Here is an 18,861-nt window from a genome sequence, read left to right as displayed (position 1 = left end):
ATGATTTTAGTATTATATACTATTCTCCAGGTTTCACTGACTCAAGTCCAAACTGAAACAGGCAAAATGGAAATTAAGCATTTGACGGCAAATCGGCTGCTTTGTTAAATGTGCTCTGCTGGGCATGACAGATAACCTCGGATTCCCACTGGGTAAGTAACGGCCCCGCCATTCTTTCCATTTCCATTTTAGTCAGTTTGCACCACCAACGTAACCCCTGCGCACGGCGCCTGTACTGTTATTCTGCTCTAAATATACGCAGCACTTCTATTTTTGGCGGTTGCTCCAACACGGTAGATCAATTTAGCTAAAATTGGCTTGTGTGGGACAGGGAGTCATGCTCAAACAAAATAAATTATCCGGTTTAATTTTCAGGCGGATCCTATTTTACACTTTGAAACGTCCTAATGGGAGGGACAAACTTGAAGTCAACTTGTGAAAGGTTTTCAGACATAATTTCACCTCTTTGACACAAATGGATGAGGACATGTTTATTCTGGAGGTTCAAAATCAAAGAATCATATTACAGGCATATCCTGGACAGCTATATTGGGGCCTGTGTTATACACAAGCTGAGAGCAGGGAAGTGGTTAGCGAGAGTTAAATGAGATGTGTGTGTGTGTGTGTTTACAACGCTCGCCAGGGATTATGTTACTGTTGTGTTGTTGCTTGCTACAAATAGAAAAATAAAGCTTGAGACTTTCCGTGGTGTTGCTTTTTAACAGTCGTTTCCGTATCTCCAGGACCGAGTTCATTTGCTGTTTGTGGTTCGCTTTAATACAACTCCCTTTATCACATGTTACGCGCAAATTTGCGGGATCTTGTAAAAGTCTCGCCTACTTTGCTGCATGGGGGAGCTGCAACAATGCACATAAGAACAACGGTGGGGATATGCAGATGTTGTTGGCACTGTTCATCGGCCGTTACACATCCAGGGGAAATCCGGGGTAAACACACTTTACTATCAGGAAAAGATAGAATGCAGGTTTCAACGTGCATCTGTACATGTCTTTGAAGTAGTCTGTACAATATTGTTAAAACTCAAGTGTACCAAAGTCAATATAGTTGTTTGAGTTTCTTCCAAATGTCTATTCCAGTACAAGTGTAATGTTTTAACTGAGTGTTATTTTCATTCAGGCCCATCATGCATCATAATGTACGATACAACTGCCGGGTGATTTTCCTCAACAGGTAACTTTTACATTTTCCATGTTGTATATATTGCATGCTTGTAGATCCCCTTGTCATTCTAAGGACAAAACATTGAAAAGTAGTTTTGCATTGCAATGGTAAATGCCTATTGTTCTGTAGAATAAAATACTTCATGGCAGTACATACAGTAATTCTTGATTGAATCCACAGAAGAATGCTTTCGTGGTAAATAAATGCCAAAAATGCATTGAAGTTGTGGCGCTAAATGCGCTGTTTTCATTTCTGTACATTGATTTCCGTTAATGTGGCTGCTGAACTGAAGTGCCAACAATCAACCTACTAAGAACTAGGGCTGCAACAACTAATCGATTAAATCGATTAAAAAAATAGTTGCCGATTAATTTAGTCATCGATTCGTTGGATCTATGCTATGCGCATGCGCAGAGGCAATTTTTTCCATCCATCCATCGATCCATCTTCTTCCGCTTATCCGAGGTCGGGTCGCGGGGGCAGCAGCCTAAGCAGGGAAGCCCAGACTTCCCTCTCCCCAGCCACTTCGTCCAGCTCTTCCTGTGGGACCCCGAGGCGTTCCCAGGCCAGCCGGGAGACATAGTCTTCCCAACGTGTCCTGGGTCTTCCCCGCGGCCTCCTACCGGTCGGACGTGCCCTAAACACCTCCCTAGGGAGGAGTTCGGGTGGCATCCTGACCAGATGCCCGAACCACCTCCTCTCGATGTGGAGGAACAGCGACTTTACTTTGAGCTCCCCCCGGATGGCAGAGCTTCTCACCCTATCTCTAAGGGAGAGCCCCGCCACCCGGCGGAGGAAACTCATTTCGGCCGCTTGTACCCGTGATCTGTAACCCAAAGCTCATGACCATAGGTGAGGATGGGAACGTAGATTGACCGGTAAATTGAGAGCTTTGCCTTCCGGCTCAGCTCCTTCTTCACCACAACGGATCGATACAGCGTCCGCATTACTGAAGACGCCGCACCGATCCGCCTGTCGATCTCACGATCCACTCTTCCCTCATTCGTGAACAAGACTCCGAGGTACTTGAACTCCTCCATTTGGGGCAAGATCTCCTCCCCAACCCGGAGATGGCACTCCACCCTTTTCCGGGCGAGAACCATGCACTCGGACTTGGAGGTGCTGATTCTCATCCCAGTCGCTTCACACTCAGCTGCGAATCGATCCAGTGAGAGCTGAAGATCCTGGCCAGATGAAGCCATCAGGACCACATCATCTGCAAAAAGCAGAGACCTAATCCTGCAGCCACCAAACCAGATCCCCTCAACGCCTTGACTGCGCCTAGAAATTCTGTCCATAAAAGTTATGAACGGAATCGGTGACAAAGGGCAGCCTTGGCGGAGTCCAACCCTCACTGGAAACATGTCCGACTTACTGCCGGCAATGCGGACCAAGCTCTGGCACTGATCATACAGGGAGTGGACTGCCACAATCAGACAGTCCGATACCCCATACTCTCTGAGCACTCCCCACAGGACTTCCCGAGGGACACGGTCGAATGCCTTCTCCAAGTCCACAAAACACATGTAGACTGGTTGGGCAAACTCCCATGCACCCTCAAGGACCCTGCCAAGAGTATAGAGCTGGTCCACAGTTCCACGACCAGGACGAAAACCACACTGTTCCTCCTGAATCCCAGGTTCAACTATCCGGCGTAGCCTCCTCTCCAGTACACCCGAATAGACCTTACCGGGAAGGTTGAGGAGTGTGATCCCACGATAGTTAGAACACACCCTCCGGTTCCCTTTCTTAAAGAGAGGAACCACCACCTCGGTCTGCCAATCCAGAGGTACCGCCCCCGATGTCCACGCGATGCTGCAGAGTCTTGTCAACCAAGACAGCCCCACAGCATCCAGAGCCTTAAGGAACTCCGGGCGGATATCATCTATCCCTATGCCACCGAGGAGCTTTTTAACTACCTCAGCAACCTCAGCCCCAGAAATAGGAGAGCCCACCACAGACTCCCCAGGCACTGCTTCCTCATAGGAAGACGTGTTGGTGGGATTGAGGAGGTCTTCGAAGTATTCCCTCCACCGATCCACAACATCCGCAGTCGAGGTCAGCAGAACACCATCCTCGCCATATTGATAGTGCACTGTTTCCCCTTCCTGAGGCGGCGGATGGTGGTCCAGAATTGCTTCGAAGCCGTCCGGAAGTCGTTTTCCATGGCTTCCCCGAACTCCTCCCATGTCCGAGTTTTTGCCTCTGCGACCGCTGAAGCCGCACACCGCTTGGCCTGTCGGTACCTGTCCGCTGCCTCAGGAGTCCTATGAGCCAAAAGAACCCGATAGGACTCCTTCTTCAGCTTGACGGCATCCCTCACCGCCGGTGTCCACCAACGGGTACTAGGATTACCGCCACGACAGGCACCAACTACCTTGCGGCCACAGCTCCAATCAGCCACCTCGACAATAGAGGCGCGGAACATGGTCCATTCGGACTCAATGTCCAGCACCTCCCTCGTGACATGTTCAAAGTTCTTCCGGAGGTGGGAATTGAAACTCTCTCTGACAGGAGACTCTGCCAGACGTTCCCAGCAAACCCTCACAATGCGTTTGGGCCTGCCAGGTCTGTCCGGCATCCTCCCCCACCATCGCAGCCAACTCACCACCAGGTGGTGATCGGTAGAAAGCTCCGCCCCTCTCTTCACCCAAGTGTCCAAAACATGAGGCCGCAAATCCGATGACACAACTACAAAGTCAATCATGGAACTGCGGCCTAGGGTGTCCTGGTGCCAAGTGCACATATGGACACCCTTATGTTTGAACATGGTGTTCGTTATGGACAATCTGTGACGGGCACAAAAGTCCAATAACAAAACACCGCTCGGGTTCAGATCCGGGAAGCCATTCTTCCCAATCACGCCTCTCCAGGTTTCACTGTCGCTGCCAACATGAGCATTGAAGTCCCCCAGTAGAACGAGGGAATCACCCGGGGGAGCACTCTCAAGTACTCCCTCGAGTGAATCCAAAAAGGGTGGGTACTCTGAGCTGCGGTTTGGCGCGTAAGCGCAAACCACAGTCAGGACCCGTTCCCCCACCCGAAGGCGGAGGGAAGCTACCCTCTCGTCCACCGGGTTGAACTCCAACGTGCAGGCTCTGAGCCGGGGGGAAACAAGAATTGCCACCCCAGCCCGTCGCCTCTCACTGCCGGCAACGCCAGAGTGGAAGAGAGTCCAGCCCCTCTCGAGAGAACTGGTTCCAGAGCCCTTGCTGTGCGTCGAAGTGAGTCCGACTATATCTAGCCGGAACTTCTCCACCTCGCGCACTAGCTCAGGCTCCTTCACCCCCAGCGAGGTGACGTTCCACGTCCCAAGAGCTAGCTTCTGTAGCCGAAGATCGGACCGCCAAGTGCCCTGCCTTCGGCTTCCGCCCAGCTCACATCGCACCCGACCTCTATGACCCCTGCTATGGGTGGTGAGCCCATTGGAGGGGGGACCCACGTTGCCTCTTCGGGCTGTGCCCGGCCGGGCCCCATGGGGACAGGCCCGGCCACCAGGCGCTCGCCATCGTGCCCCACCTCCGGACCTGGCTCCAGAGGGGGGCCCCGGTGACCCGCGTCCGGGCGAGGGAAATCTGGGTCCTTTGTTTTTATTTTTCATGGAGGTCTTCGAGCTGCTCTTTGTCTGATCCCTCACCTAGGACCAGTTTGTCTTGGGAGACCCTACCAGGGGACATAAAGCCCCAGGACAACATAGCTCCTAGGATCATTGGGACACGCAAACTCTTCTACCACGTTAAGGTGGCAGCTCAGAGAGGAGGCAATTTTTGTTTTTTTTTATTTTTTATTATCTAATTTTTTTTTTTTTAAACATTTTTAATTTTTTTTTTATAAACCTTTATTTCTAAACTGCAACATGTACAAACAGCTGAGAAACAATAATCAAAATAAGTATGGTGCCAGTATGCTGTTTTTTTCAATAAAATACTGGAAAGGATAGAAATGTAGTTTGTCTCTTGTATCCGATTATTAATCGAGTAATCGAAGTAATAATTAAAAGATTAATCGATTATCAAATTAATCGTTAGTTGCAGCCCTACTAAGAACAATGTTTTTTTAGGGCTGTCAAAAGTTTTAATGTGAAAATAATGAGTTAATGGCATTTTACTGGTTTCACAACTAACACTAATAAATACACAATAGGATGGAACCTCCATATTTTACTGTGGAAACAATGTCACTTGTTTCAGTCCAAAAACAAAATATAAATCAAATGTGCTCGAGACTTACAGATGATTATTTTGATGATGGAGGTGGAGTTCAGTGTATGTAAACTTTAATTTCTAAGGTTTGGAAATTTGGAAAATTTGCACTGAAACTCATGTTCAAACAAATCTACAATATGAAGAAAACCTAATTTGCTTGAAAGGGGAAAATATTCTTAAGAAACATGCAGCAAATTACATACAAGGCATTAGACAACAGACTTACCATAACATTAATGGTTGTTATTACATTATTTTAATAAAATAGTTCAGTCATGATCTTAAGTTGGCTGGTCTAAGCCTAGGCATGAAACTCCAAGACTGAAAATGTGTTTCACTGTGTGTGTCTGTAAAAGAGACATTTATGTGCATTTTGTGTTAAGATGTTCAAGAAAGCATAGTGTTTAATAGGCAAATAAATTGTCCAGCCCCATGTTGATATTTCTATAACTGAAAAATTATCTTTTTAATGATCTGCCAAAGGTAATTGCGATTATCACGATTAATTTACGAGTTAACTACCGTATTTTTCGGAGTATAAGTCGCACCGGAGTATAAGTCGCACCTGCCGAAAATGCATAATAAAAAAGGAAAAAAACATATATAAGTCGCACTGGACTATGAAAAAAACTGCGACTTATAGTCCGAAAAATACGGTATATGGACAATGCGACTAAATATTAAATTGTTTGACAGCCTCATCTTTTTATTTTTTTTATTAATAAGTGGGCAACATGTTTAATCCTTGTTTTGTCGTAATGTAGTAGTTTTTTTGTTGATGTTAGTTGCATTACTTATAATACTTTATACAGTGCTACCTAAGTTTTTTATAGTAATCTGATCAAAAGGTCAGAGGAAAACTGAATAGATTTTTCCCAATAACAAATAATGTAAATCCAATGATTCTGTTCCAGACACAGGGAACCGGTTGTTTTTGAGAAACGGTTCACAATGTTTTGACTCCGTGGAATCATTTCCATTATTGATTACTGTTAGTGCAAATTATGTCACCATGCCCAAGCGATACTTGAGAGTTACATTTTATGATAAAGGATGACAGCAGGACAACTCGCAAAGTGGATATTTCGCCAATGTAAGGAAATACCACCAATATGCAGAAACATTTGCACACAAAGTATCTGATAACTTTGAGTGATGACACGTTTTCAATCTGCTCCAAGCTCGGAGTGAGCCTCCACCCCGCGGTGCCAATTGTTTCATTGTAAAATCTTCTATGACTAACTGAAAAAACTAAATTAATGCTTCTAATTCATTACATTTACATTACATTACAATTAGAATTCCACAGTGCACCCATCTATTGGACATTACTTGCTTGACAGTGCTATGTCACTAGCTGACGTAGTTTTGCTTTTGAGTGCTCAACTCATAGCCTTTTTAAAAAGATCATTTTAATTTCGATTAGAAACTGAATAATAACAATAATTAATGTTGCATTTTGTTCATTTCTACATAATAATATTTATTCTATTTATATAGTTATTTTCTAAAAACTTTTTTTTTCTGCGTTGCCCCGGTATCCCATCATGGGCCTCTTTTGGGTTTGTACACACGTTACTTCACAGTTAAACAACATTTATGCTAATCAACCTGTTTATTATCCTTTTTTCCAAATGAGAATTGGTAAGAGAATCCATAAATAACCTAATCGCAAAGCAGAATCGAAAATGGAACCAAAATCGTATACATCTTTTCATTTCCATTCCTATGAGGAAGGTGCAGATGCCTTACATTCTTTGCTACAAGTTATTTCTTGAACTCAGTAGTGTTTTTACCTTCTTTATCTGAGTGCTTTCACGCGCAACTTTCTTTGGTCTCATGGTGGATTTTTTGCAGTCTTACCCAATAAAAAAAGAGTCACCACCGCCTCGGATTGCTTTTTTAGACACTGTGCTTTGGAATAATACGTGGACAAAAACAATATTTTGTTACGTGCAATGCTTGATCTTACAATAACCAAGAAGTTTTGGCCAAAATGTTATTTTAAGCGGGGTGTATGAAAACCAAAGTACAGTACCACCAAATATGTTTTTATCACTATTTTAGTTACCTTTACTGTACTTCAGCCTTTGAAACATTGTAAATACAACTGCATGACATTTTTTGAAGGACAGCAATTCACTACAATATATTGCTAAATTGCCCAACATATGTAGTGTATACGTAATACACTGCTTTACAATGTATGATACTGACATACTGACATATTTATTGTCCATCCAAAGACAGATCCTATTGATTCGGCCAAAGATGCTGATGGCCAACCATGGCAACTACAGAGAGATGCGCTGGTTCTCACCATGGACAAAGTTTAGGTTAGTAATCTTGAAAGCAGCATTATACTGTATTTCACAGTACAATGTATGATATAAACAAGTCATAGCTTCATCTTTTAACCTTGGAATAAGTTATTGCTTACCTGACAAATCTGGTAGGTGACAAAAGGGATTCAAGAGTTATTGAAAATAGTTCAAGTATAATATAATCAGAGCTTACAGAATTTCGTTTTGTTATGGCAGTCCATCGATGTCGATGATGACGTTGCTCCAAACGAATTATTGTATTGGTTATTGTTGTGCCTTCGCCTGTGCATAGCCAGGTGGCTGCTCAGGCCTATGCGTGATCCACAGACTTTGTCACAGGAGGGGCAGGGGAAGGCAGCAGTGATGGTCGCTGGTGCTGTGGCACGTTGGTGTCTTTGTGCACGCCGCTGTGCTCTCCGCTCTGTGAACTTCTCTTGAAGATGAGTGATTCCCTGGTGGCAGGTAGAGCTCCAGGTCTGGCGGTCAGCAGCCAGGGACTCCAGTGCTGGTGGTTTGATGTCACACTTTTTCAGGAGAGTTTTAGTGTGGTCCTTATACCGTTTTTTCTGGCCCCCGGCAGACCTTTAACCGACTGAAAGCTGGCCATACAATATCTGACGGGGTAGGCGGTGGGCTGGCATACGGATCACATGTCCGACCCATCTTAGGTGTTTTTGGCCAAGGAGTGCTGTGATGCTGGGTGTGTTGGTCCGGTCATAAATTTCAGTGTAGAGCACCCTGTCTTCCCAGGTCAGACCTAGGATCCTTTGGAGGCAGCGGATGTGGAAGGCCTCGAGACTCTGGATGTGCCTCTGGTAGGGTGTCCAGGTTTCAGAACTATAGAGCAGCGTGGAGAGGCAGACTGCCTTATACACGGCTGTCTTGGTGGAGATGGTTAGATTCCTGTTCAGGAAAACCCTGGACCGTAGCCTTCCAAAGGCAGCAGAGGCCAGACCAATACGGGCCTGGACGTCATCGTCAATGGTGCAGGATGGCGACAGGGTGCTACCGAGGTAGGTGAAGTGGGGGACGGTGGATATTGGGTGCCCGTCAAGGGTGAAGATCGGCGTATTTGGCTGGGGAGTAAACTCCTGCACGAGTATTTGTGTTTTCTTGGTGTTTATCTGAAGACTAATGGCACTGTAGATGGAGGCTACCACATTCAGTGTGCGCTGGAGAGACTCTGGTGAGTGTGCAAGTACAGCGCAGTCATCTGCATACTGTAGTTCCAGAATATGCTGGGTGGGGAGTTTAGTGGTGGCTTGGAGGCGACGGATGTTAAAAAGGTTACCATCCAGCCGGTATTGTATCTGAATCCCATCTGTGGGGTCCAGGTGTTTATGGGACAGGAGGGTGACAGTGGAAATGAACATGTTGAATATGGTTGGGGCAAGGACACACCCTTGCTTGACCCCCACAACCACACTGAAAAATGGGGATTGTTGGCCGCCGTTGCTCACACAGGCCTGCATGCCATCATGTAGCTGTCGCAGTAGGTTGCAGAACTTTGCTGGTGCACCTAGTTTTCCAAGTATTTCCCACAGCAAGTCCCGGTTTACTGTATCGAAGGCCTTGGACAGGTCAATGAATGCCATGTACAGGTCTTTGCGGTGTTCTCTGCATTTTTCCTGTACCTGTCTGGCAACAAAGATCATGTCTGCGGTGCTCCGATCACGTCTAAAGCCGCATTGAGATTCGGGCAGGATGTTTTCGGTTACATGAGTTGCTACTCGATGTAACATGATCCTTGCTAGCACCTTCCCAGCTGCGGATAGTAGGGGGATACCTCTGCTGTTGCCGCAGTCTGCTTTGTCGCCTTTGAGCTTATAGATCGTTATGATGTTAGCATCCTTCCAATCTTGCGGGATGACTTCAGACGACCAGATGGCAGTGATCAGCTGGTGCATTCTGCGGTGCAGGAGATATCCACCGTGCTTAAAGATTTCTCCAGGGATCTCGTCAAGGCCTGGGCTCTTGTTGTTTTTTAGACCCTTGATGGCCTTGAGCACCTCTGAGAAGCTGGGAGAGGAGTCCAGCGAGTCTACAGGGGGCAGGCATGGGAGGTCAGAGAGTATGTCTGTCTGTACAGGGTTTGTGGTGTTCAGCAGTACCCTGAAGTGCTCAGCCCATCTGTCCAGGATCTGTTGTTTGTCCTTGTAGAGAGTGGTGCCGTCAGCTGATCTAACTGGGGTGATGTTCTTCCCCTGTGGGCCATAGATGGACTTGATGGAGTCGTAGAAGGCATGAGCGTTGTTGGTGTCTGCGTGATGTTGTATTTCGCGGGCCTTCTGGGTCCACCAGTCGTTCTCCATGGCTCTGAGGGTGCGCTGGGTTTCAGTTCTGAGGCGGATGAGCTGAGCCTTCAGGACGGTGGATTGAGGGTTTGATATGTGAGCTGCAAGGGCCTTGTGTTTTGCCTGAAGCAGGTCATAGATTCCTGGCGCACTATTGTCAAACCAGTCTTGATGTCGCCTTCTGGTGTACCCTATAGACTCCACGGCCGCCTGGTGGAGGGCAGTGCGTAGGGTGCTCCAGGTAGGTCCAGTGTCCAGATCTGGTGGCACTTCAGGAATCTTGAACAGCTGATCTGCTACCTTTTTCCTGAGCTGGTTGACGGAGTGCGTGGACTTCAGTGCATCGCAGTTGAGCCTCTTGGAAGGTGGTGCTTTTCTCTGTTGAGGACGTATTTCTAAGTCAATCTTTGTTCTGATCAGGCGGTGGTCAGTCCAACAATCAGCTCCACGCATGGCCCTAGTGGTGCGCACCTCTTTCCTGTCCGCGTGGCGGGTGATGATGTAATCTAGGAGATGCCAGTGTTTAGAGCGAGGGTGTTGCCAGGATGTTTTGTACTTGTTCTTCAGTTGGAATAAGGTGTTTGTGATGACCAGTTGATGCTCAGAACATAGAGTGAGAAGACGGAGACCATTGTTGTTGAGCTTGCCAACACCGTGCCGACCCATCACTTCCCTCCACAGTACACTGTCCGAGCCCACTCTTGCGTTAAAATCCCCTAGAAGGATGAGCTTGTCAGTGAGTGGTGTTTTGCTGATGGCGGAGTGCAGGGAGGCATAGAACTCTTCCTTACATTGAGGGTCGGCAATCAGTGTTGGGGCATAGGCGCTGATGAGGGTGCAGTAACGGTTATTGGTGAGGGGAATCCTCCAGGTCATCAACCTTTCGCTAATGCCAACTGGAGATTCGGGAAGCTTCTGAAGTAGGGAGGTCCGCACAGCGAAGCCTACACCATGGAGGCGGCGGGAGCCTTCCGGAAGCCCTTTCCAGAAGTAAGTGTATCCTTCTCCCACCTCGGCTATGGAGTCCTCCCCATGGAAGCGGGTCTCGCTGAGGGCCGCAATGTCGATGTTATACCTCTTCAGTTCGTGCACCACCAACGCTGTTCTTCTGCGGGGACGAGATGAATCATCACGCACATCCAAAAGCGTTCGGACGTTCCAAGTCGCTAGTGTGAGTGTCAGTCGGGTTTTATTCTTGTGTTTTCGACCGCATGGGGGGATGACCCGGCAGCTGCGGTAGGCTGCCCGGGAGTGGAGGAACAGACCATTTTTAGGCCACATTTTCTAGGCCCTTCCCATCTCAGGGTGAGCAGGGTGGGGCTGCTCAGTCACGTGGGGAGCTGCCGAAGAGACACGCTGTTCCGTCCTGTACCTCAGCGACCGTCTATCCCACGCCGCCTGCGTGCAGAGTTGGGCTAGATACTCCCAGTCACATCCTGACCTGTATCTCCCACCCTTCTCCATCGCCGCAGGACTTGGAGGGGGTGGGGGTGTTTGGAGCAGGCCTGCGCAAGGAGTAGATTAGAGTGAAGGAAGTGGTGCGCAGTCACTACCCTCACTACCTTGGCTCCCCCCTACGTCTTCCAGTGGCATGAGGAGCTCATGACGACCTTCTGCAGGAAGGAGTTGCAGAAGACTGCCAGCACACCGGTCACTTGATGGCTGCCTGATGCGGGTCTTCATAACAGATTTGTCGTTAGGGGTTTACACCCGTAGCCAAACACACACGGTGCACCCAGTAGGCAGTGAGGCACCCTTAACCTTCATCCGCCTTTACTGCCGGGGGCGACGCGTCATCCTCCGCCAGTTCCGCCGTTGAGGTTTTTTACATCGCACTTCGTCTGGAACCTCCCCCTCGACCTTACCGCCATGGTTGAACCTACCAGGAGGCTCCCGACGGCATCGCTCTTGGGTTCATTGGAACACACAAGGCTCTCCACCACGACAAGTTGGCGACCCGTGGAGAACACAGAATTTCGTAATGTTGCCATCGCAAACAAGCCTCTGCACAGTCCTGTTACTACAGTGCATCCAGAAAGTATTCACAGCCCTTCACTTTTTCCACATTTATGTTACAGCCTTATTCTAAAATGAAATAAATACATTTTTGTCCTCAAAACATTACGACATTGTGAAAGGTTGTTTAAAGTTACAAACCCTGTTTCCATATGATTTGGTAAATTGTGTTAGATGTAAATATAAACGGAATACAATGATTTGCAAATCATTTTCAACCCATATTCAGTTGAATATGCTACAAAGACAACATATTTGATATTCAAACTGATAAACATTTATTTTTTTGCAAATAATCATTAACTTTAGAATTTGATGCCAGCAATACAGGACAAAGAAGTTGGGAAAGGTGGCAATAAATGCTGATAAAGTTGAGGAATGCTCATCAAACATTTATTTGGAACATCCCACGGGTGTGCAGGCTAATTGGGAACAGGTGGCTGCCATGATTGGGTATAAAAACAGCTTCACAAGAAAGGATGGGGCGAGGTACACCCCTTTGTCCACAACTGCATGAGCAAATAGTCAAACAGTTTAAGAACAACGTTTCTCAAAGTGCAATTGCAAGAAATTTAGGGATTTCAACATCTACGGTCCATAATATCATCAAAGGTTCAGAGAATCTGGAGAAATCACTCCACGTAAGCGGCATGGCCGATCCCTCAGACGGCACTGTATCAAAAACCGACATCAATCTCTAAAGGCTATCACCACATGGGCTCAGGAACACTTCAGAAAACCACTGTCACTAAATACAGTTCGTCGCTACATCTGTAAGTGCAAGTTAAAGCTCTACTATGCAAAGCGAAAGCCATTTATCAACAACATCCAGAAACGTCGCCGGCTTCTCTGGGCCCGAGATCGTCCAAGATGGACTGATGCAAAGTGGAAAAGTGTTCTGTGGTCTGACGAGTCCACATTTCAAATTGTTTTTGGAAATATTCGACATCGTGTCATCCGGACCAAAGGGGAAGCGAACCATCCAGACTGTTATCGACGCAAAATTCAAAAGCCAGCATCTGTGATGGTATGGGGGTGCATTAGTGCCCAAGGCATGGGTAACTTACACATCTGTGAAGGCACCATTAATACTGAAAGGTACATACAGGTTTTGGAACAACATATGCTGCCATCTAAGCGCCATCTTTTTCATGGACGCCCATGCTTATTTCAGCAAGACAATGCCAAGCCACATTCAGCATGTGTTACAACAGCGTGGCTTCGTAAAAAAAGAGTGCGGGTACTTTCCTGGACCCCCTGCAGTCCAGACCTGTCTCCCATCGAAAATGTGTGGCGCATTATGAAGCGTAAAATACGACAGCGGAGACCCAGGACTGTTGAATGACTGAAGCTCTACATAAAACAAGAATGGGAAAGAATTCCACTTTCAAAGCTTCAACAATTAGTTTCCTCAGTTCACAATCGTTTATTGAGTGTTGTTAAAAGAAAAGGTGATATAACAAAGTGGTGAACATGCCCTTTCCCAACTACTTTGGCACGTGTTGCAGCCATGAAATTCTAAATTAATTATTATTTGCAAAAAAAAAATTTGGTTTATGAGTTTGAACATCAAATATCTTGTCTTTGTAGTGCATTCAATTGAATATGGGTTGAAAAGGATTTGCAAATCATTGTATTCCGTTTATATTTACATCTAACACAATTTCCCAACTCATATGGAAACAGGGTTTGTATTTTTTGCAAAATTATTTAAAAAAAAAACATTAAAAAAAACAAACACATGTACATAAGTATTCACAGCCTTTGCTCAATACTATGTTGATGCACTTTTGGCAGAAGTTATAGCCTCAGGTATTTTTGAATACGATGCCACAAGCTTGGCACACCTATCTTTGGGCAGTTTACCCCATTCCTCTTTGCCCATTCCTCTTTGCAGCACCCCTCAAGCTCCATCAGGTTGGATGGGTAGCATTGCTGCATTCATTTTCCCCTATCCTGACTTTGGTGGCAAGAACTCACAGGATGATGCTGCCACCACCATGCTTCACTGTAAGGATGGTATTGGCCTGGTGATGAGCGGTGCCTGGTTTCCTCCAAACAAAATGCCTGGTATTCACGTCAACGAGTTCAAGCTTTGTCTTGACAGACCACAGTATTTTGTATCTCATGGTCTGAGAGTATTTCTGGTTCATGCTGGCAAACTTTATATAAGGAAATGGCTTCCATCTAGCCAATCTATCTTTCAGGTCTGATTGGTGGATTAACATTAAAGTTAAAGTACCAATGATTGTCACACACACACTAGGTGTGGTGAAATTTGTCCTCTGCATTTAACCCATCCCCTTGTTCACCGCCTGGGAGGTGAGGGGAGCAGTGGGCAGCAGCGGTGGCTGCGCGCGGGAATCATCTTTGGTGATTTAACCCCCAATTCCAACCCTTGATGTTGAGTGCCATCAGGGAGGTAATGGGTCCAATTTTTATAGTCTTTGGTATGACTCGGCCAGGGTTTGAACTCACAACCTACCGATCTCAGGGCGGACACTCTAACCACTAGGCCACTGAGTAGGTTGGTTAGGATTGCTGCAGAGATGATTGTCCTTCTGGAAGGTTCTCCTCTCTCCACAGAGGAATGCTGTCGCTATGACAGAGTGACCATTGGGGTTCTTGGTCACCTCCCTGACTAAACTAAGATGAATGCAGCAATGTACAGCGACATCCTGGATGATGATTCCCATCCAATCTGATGGAGCTTGAGAGGTGCTGCAAAGAGGAATGGGCGAAATATTCCAAAGATACTGTAGGTGTGTCAAGCTTGTGGCATTGTATTCAAAAGGACTTGAGGCTGTAAGTGTTGCAAAAAGTGCATCAACAAAGTATTGAGCAAAGGCTTTAAATGTGATTTTGTATTTTTTATAAACTTGCAAAATGTAAGAAAACAAACCCTTCACATTGTCATTGTGGGTTATTGTCTGTCGAACGTTGAGGACAAAGATTAATTTATTCCATTTTGGAATAAGGCTGTAAAATAACGTGGAAAAAAAGTGAAGCGCTGTGAATACTTTCCGGATGCGGTGTACATTATTTTTTAAACTATATTTATTGTCAATTTATTTTTTGTTGAAACACTGTAATGTGGTTACATGCTATTATTCATGTATTTGCTAATTATATGCTAAAATCTTAATCCTGCTTTTAATCCTTTAACTCAATTTAGTAATTTTGCTTAGGAATCTCAGCAAAAATTAAAATAAATTAATTTTCATGAGATGGACACATGGAGTGTCAGGGTCGCTCCTCCTTATAAGTAAAACACGCTGTTTATAGGCCCTCGTAATCCGTTGGAGCCCCATTTTGTGTGAAGAAGTGCATGTATTGTAAAATGTCAATTAATGAATGACTGGGCGATTCATATTAGATTTTACCGCAAACGTATTCCTATCCCCTTCCCGGTTCGTCAATGATAAAAATATAATGGCACACTTCTCCCAACTTTTATACTGTCTGTCATAGTGCACAGTATTAGTCCTGGGCTGATAATTAGATGTACAAGGATCTAATCCTGGTCGTCGTGGTTGTGTCAGGAACATGTTGAACTTTATGTTTTATGTATGTTAAATTTGTTATTTTGCACAGGAAACATAAATTATTGCACATTACAAAACATGCGTCAACTTAAATTCACGTTTGATTAAAAAGTATAAAAATTGTTTAACATAAATTTTAAAAAATTTGAAAAAATTTTGAAATGGGAATGGTACGGCCTCAAAATAAAATCCTGCTTTGGGTCCCAATTTGTGTATTTGTACTATCACATTTGGAGTTTAGAAAATACATAAATTGAAGTTTATTTTGAGGGAGTTACAATAAGCAAAGAACACCTATTCTGTGGAATGTTCTACGTTTGATCTGAACATGTACACATAATTTCTTGTAAAAAAAAACAAAAAACAATATAGCATGTATAAATTTTCCACTGGAAAAAAAAGAGTAGTTTAATAAATTATTAAAGGCCTAAAATGATTAATAATTTGTGTGCATGATGTGTGTATGCAAACTTTAAATTACAACTCTACAATATACCAATATTTTGGTACCGGTACCAGAATGTGTTTTGATACTCTTCGATACGGCGACCACACAAATATTTTATTTTTGGCTACATTCTAACAAAAAATCTTACGATACGTTAAACATATACTTCTTATTGCACTCAAGAACATTTTTAGAAGATTGAAATAAAATTAAAAGGCAATAAACACATTGGGCTTTTCTTGTTGCACTCAAATAACAATTTAAAATTGTATATAAAACATATAGCCTGCCCTAATTGAGGGTTAGGTTAGAATAGAAAGCTTTATTGACATTAGGCTTTATGATTTGTGGTTGCCAGCTTGGTCTGTGCTTTAAGACAAATACAATCATTACTAAATACTAAAAACAATACTATAGCTGAAACTACACATCTAAGACATGTAGCAGGTAAAACACACATTGTTAAGATAAACCACAAATTGTAGCAATTTGTTTTAAAATGCAGTCATTTCACTTGCAATAGTTTTCGCCACATGGGTGGTTATAACTCCGCTAATATTTGGCATTAAGCCAAGCAGCTGTGTGAGTGTCTACGTATCTGCATGTGCACAACAAAGGAGCTAGTTAAATACATTACTTGTCGATCTGACTGCTTGTTATTTAATTGTTTAGCTAAATTTGAAGCAAAGGTGGTAATACTTTAATTATGCCACCTTTGGCGAGGCACGTTTTAAAGCAGCGCGTGCAGCGTGGCACTTCCGTGTTTAAAGGGGAACTGCATTTTTTATGTTTTTTTTGCCTAACGTTCACAATCATTTTGAAAGAAATGACAACGGATGGATTTTAAAAAAACACATTCTAACTTGTAAATAAACGTAAATAAAAGTCCACTTTCAGTGTAGCCAATGGGAGGTCCTCTATTTCGCACATAAAATCCAATATATAACCATTCAAAAACCGCCAACAATAGTCCATTTACAGTTCGTGACTTGAATATTTACCAATTATGAGTAATATTGTTATTACCGTATAAGCCCTAACACAGATAAACTATTTATAGCGACGCTGTGATCACTACCGCGTGTCCCTATGTTTACATTATCGAGTCGACTGCTGTTTTCTCGCTTCTCCTTCCTCCCTCGAAGATTATTGTAGCTCATAAATCGTGCATCTCACTTGATAGGTAATCTGACAAATCGGTACACTTTGACAGCCGTTTAGAGCCTGAAAATGGCAAACACACGAAAAGACGATTAGCCGCCACCCGCGTATGCTTAAAATGATCAGAATACGTAAATATTCATTGTTTTTATAGATGTGTCCATTACTACATTACATTTATACTTACATCATGAATATAACCTCTCAATGGAGGTGTTTGGATGTTTTTTTAAGGGCTTTATAGGCAGAATTAAACGGCTCCTATCGGCTCCATTGTAAGCAAACTTTTGATCACATTTATTTAATATTTAGAATGCAAAAAAAACAAAAAGTCCATCGTCATGTCTCTTATAATGATTGTGCAAAATTCCAAAAAAATGCGCAGTTCCCCTTTAAAGCACCATCTTTATCGATAGTTTTGAAGTCCAAATACCTCCATGTTGCACTTCACGCACCCTCTTTATTAACCAGTAGAATTGCTTTTGCCATCTTTCTTCTCCACACTGTTTCTCCTTGTGCACTGACACACTCAACATGCCCCTGCGCTCTGTGCGTCACCGCCGCATGTAAGCATGCGAATGAAAAAAAAAAAATACCGGTATTTTTCAAAGGCAGTAGTACCGTTTTCAATTAATTAGTACCGCGGTACTTTATTAGTACCGGTAAACCGTACAACTCTAGGTGCACCTATTTGTTGGATTTGGTTATGCTGACTAGATATGGGTGACATATTGCTTTAAAGGTAAAAAGTTTGCTGCTATGAAGAAGATGATGCTCAGCTTTCAAAACAAGTGGACAAAATACTTTTTTGTTTGCTTCTATCTTCAAGGAAAGTAGAGGAGTACTTCCTGCCCCGAATGATCCAGCTTGTCACAGGGCAGGTATGTGCATTATCATGAGAATGAAGTATGTATGGAACAGTTGAAAAAATTGGCGGTTTCGGAACTTATTAAGGTTTTTTGACACAGTTTTTGGTCTGTTTCGGTGTACATTGTTAACACCCCAGAATACCATATATAGTCTGCCATTATGGTTTATCAGTTGGGGTTCTTACGAAAATATCTTATAAAATAAAACATACATGTAAATGGCTCTTAAAGCTCTGACCCTTGAATTGAATGCAAACATCCTTACATTTGTTGATACATTATTGGACAATTTCTCCCAGTATGTCAAGTCAAAGCATAATGATGTTGGAACTAAATAATGTACCAAGAAATTATTTAGGTTTACATGCTTTAAAGTAAAATAACACACACACAAGGATGCATTAGCTATTGTTTCCACACTGATAGCCAAACTATAGCACTTTTTTAGAAACTGCCAAGTAATTCTTAACTTTCAATTAAGTTTTAAAGAGAAGTAAACTTGTTTTGCAATTTTGTCTATCATTCACAATCCTCATGTGAGACAAGCACACATATGTTTTTCTTTTTTTAATGCATTGTAACTCGCAGATAAATGCTATCGTGTCCGTGAATGGAGGTATGGGATTTGCTTAATTCTCTATAAATAAATAATTCTCTATAAATGGGTTGTACTTGTATAGCGCTTTTCTACCTTCAAGGTACTCAAAGCGCTTTGACACTACTTCCACATTTACCCATTCACACACACATTCACACACTGATGGAGGGAGCTGCCATGCAAGGCGCTAACCAGCACCCATCAGGAGCAAGGGTGAAG

General features: G+C 44.0%; 1 protein-coding gene across 2 annotated transcripts in view; it reads left to right on the top strand.

Annotated features, from left to right (window-relative positions):
- LOC133608539 (glutamine-dependent NAD(+) synthetase) overlaps window positions 1–18,861 on the top strand; it is an 88,620-nt gene that overhangs the window by 15,698 nt on the left and 54,061 nt on the right. For both annotated transcript variants that reach the window (XR_009815609.2, XM_061963841.2), the window contains exons 4-6: window positions 1,138–1,191; window positions 7,634–7,723; window positions 18,005–18,056. Coding sequence is in view for 1 of the 2 variants with exons in the window: in XM_061963841.2 (XP_061819825.1) it covers window positions 1,138–1,191; window positions 7,634–7,723; window positions 18,005–18,056 (196 nt within the window). In the remaining variant the exon portion in view is untranslated. The remainder of the gene's footprint in view (window positions 1–1,137; window positions 1,192–7,633; window positions 7,724–18,004; window positions 18,057–18,861) is intronic.

This window comes from Nerophis lumbriciformis, linkage group LG06 (assembly GCF_033978685.3).
Source record: "Nerophis lumbriciformis linkage group LG06, RoL_Nlum_v2.1, whole genome shotgun sequence".
In the NCBI taxonomy this organism is placed as follows: domain Eukaryota; kingdom Metazoa; phylum Chordata; class Actinopteri; order Syngnathiformes; family Syngnathidae; genus Nerophis; species Nerophis lumbriciformis.
The sequence above is the reverse complement of the archived record's forward strand: the minus strand, read 5'-3'. Positions and strand labels throughout refer to the sequence as shown.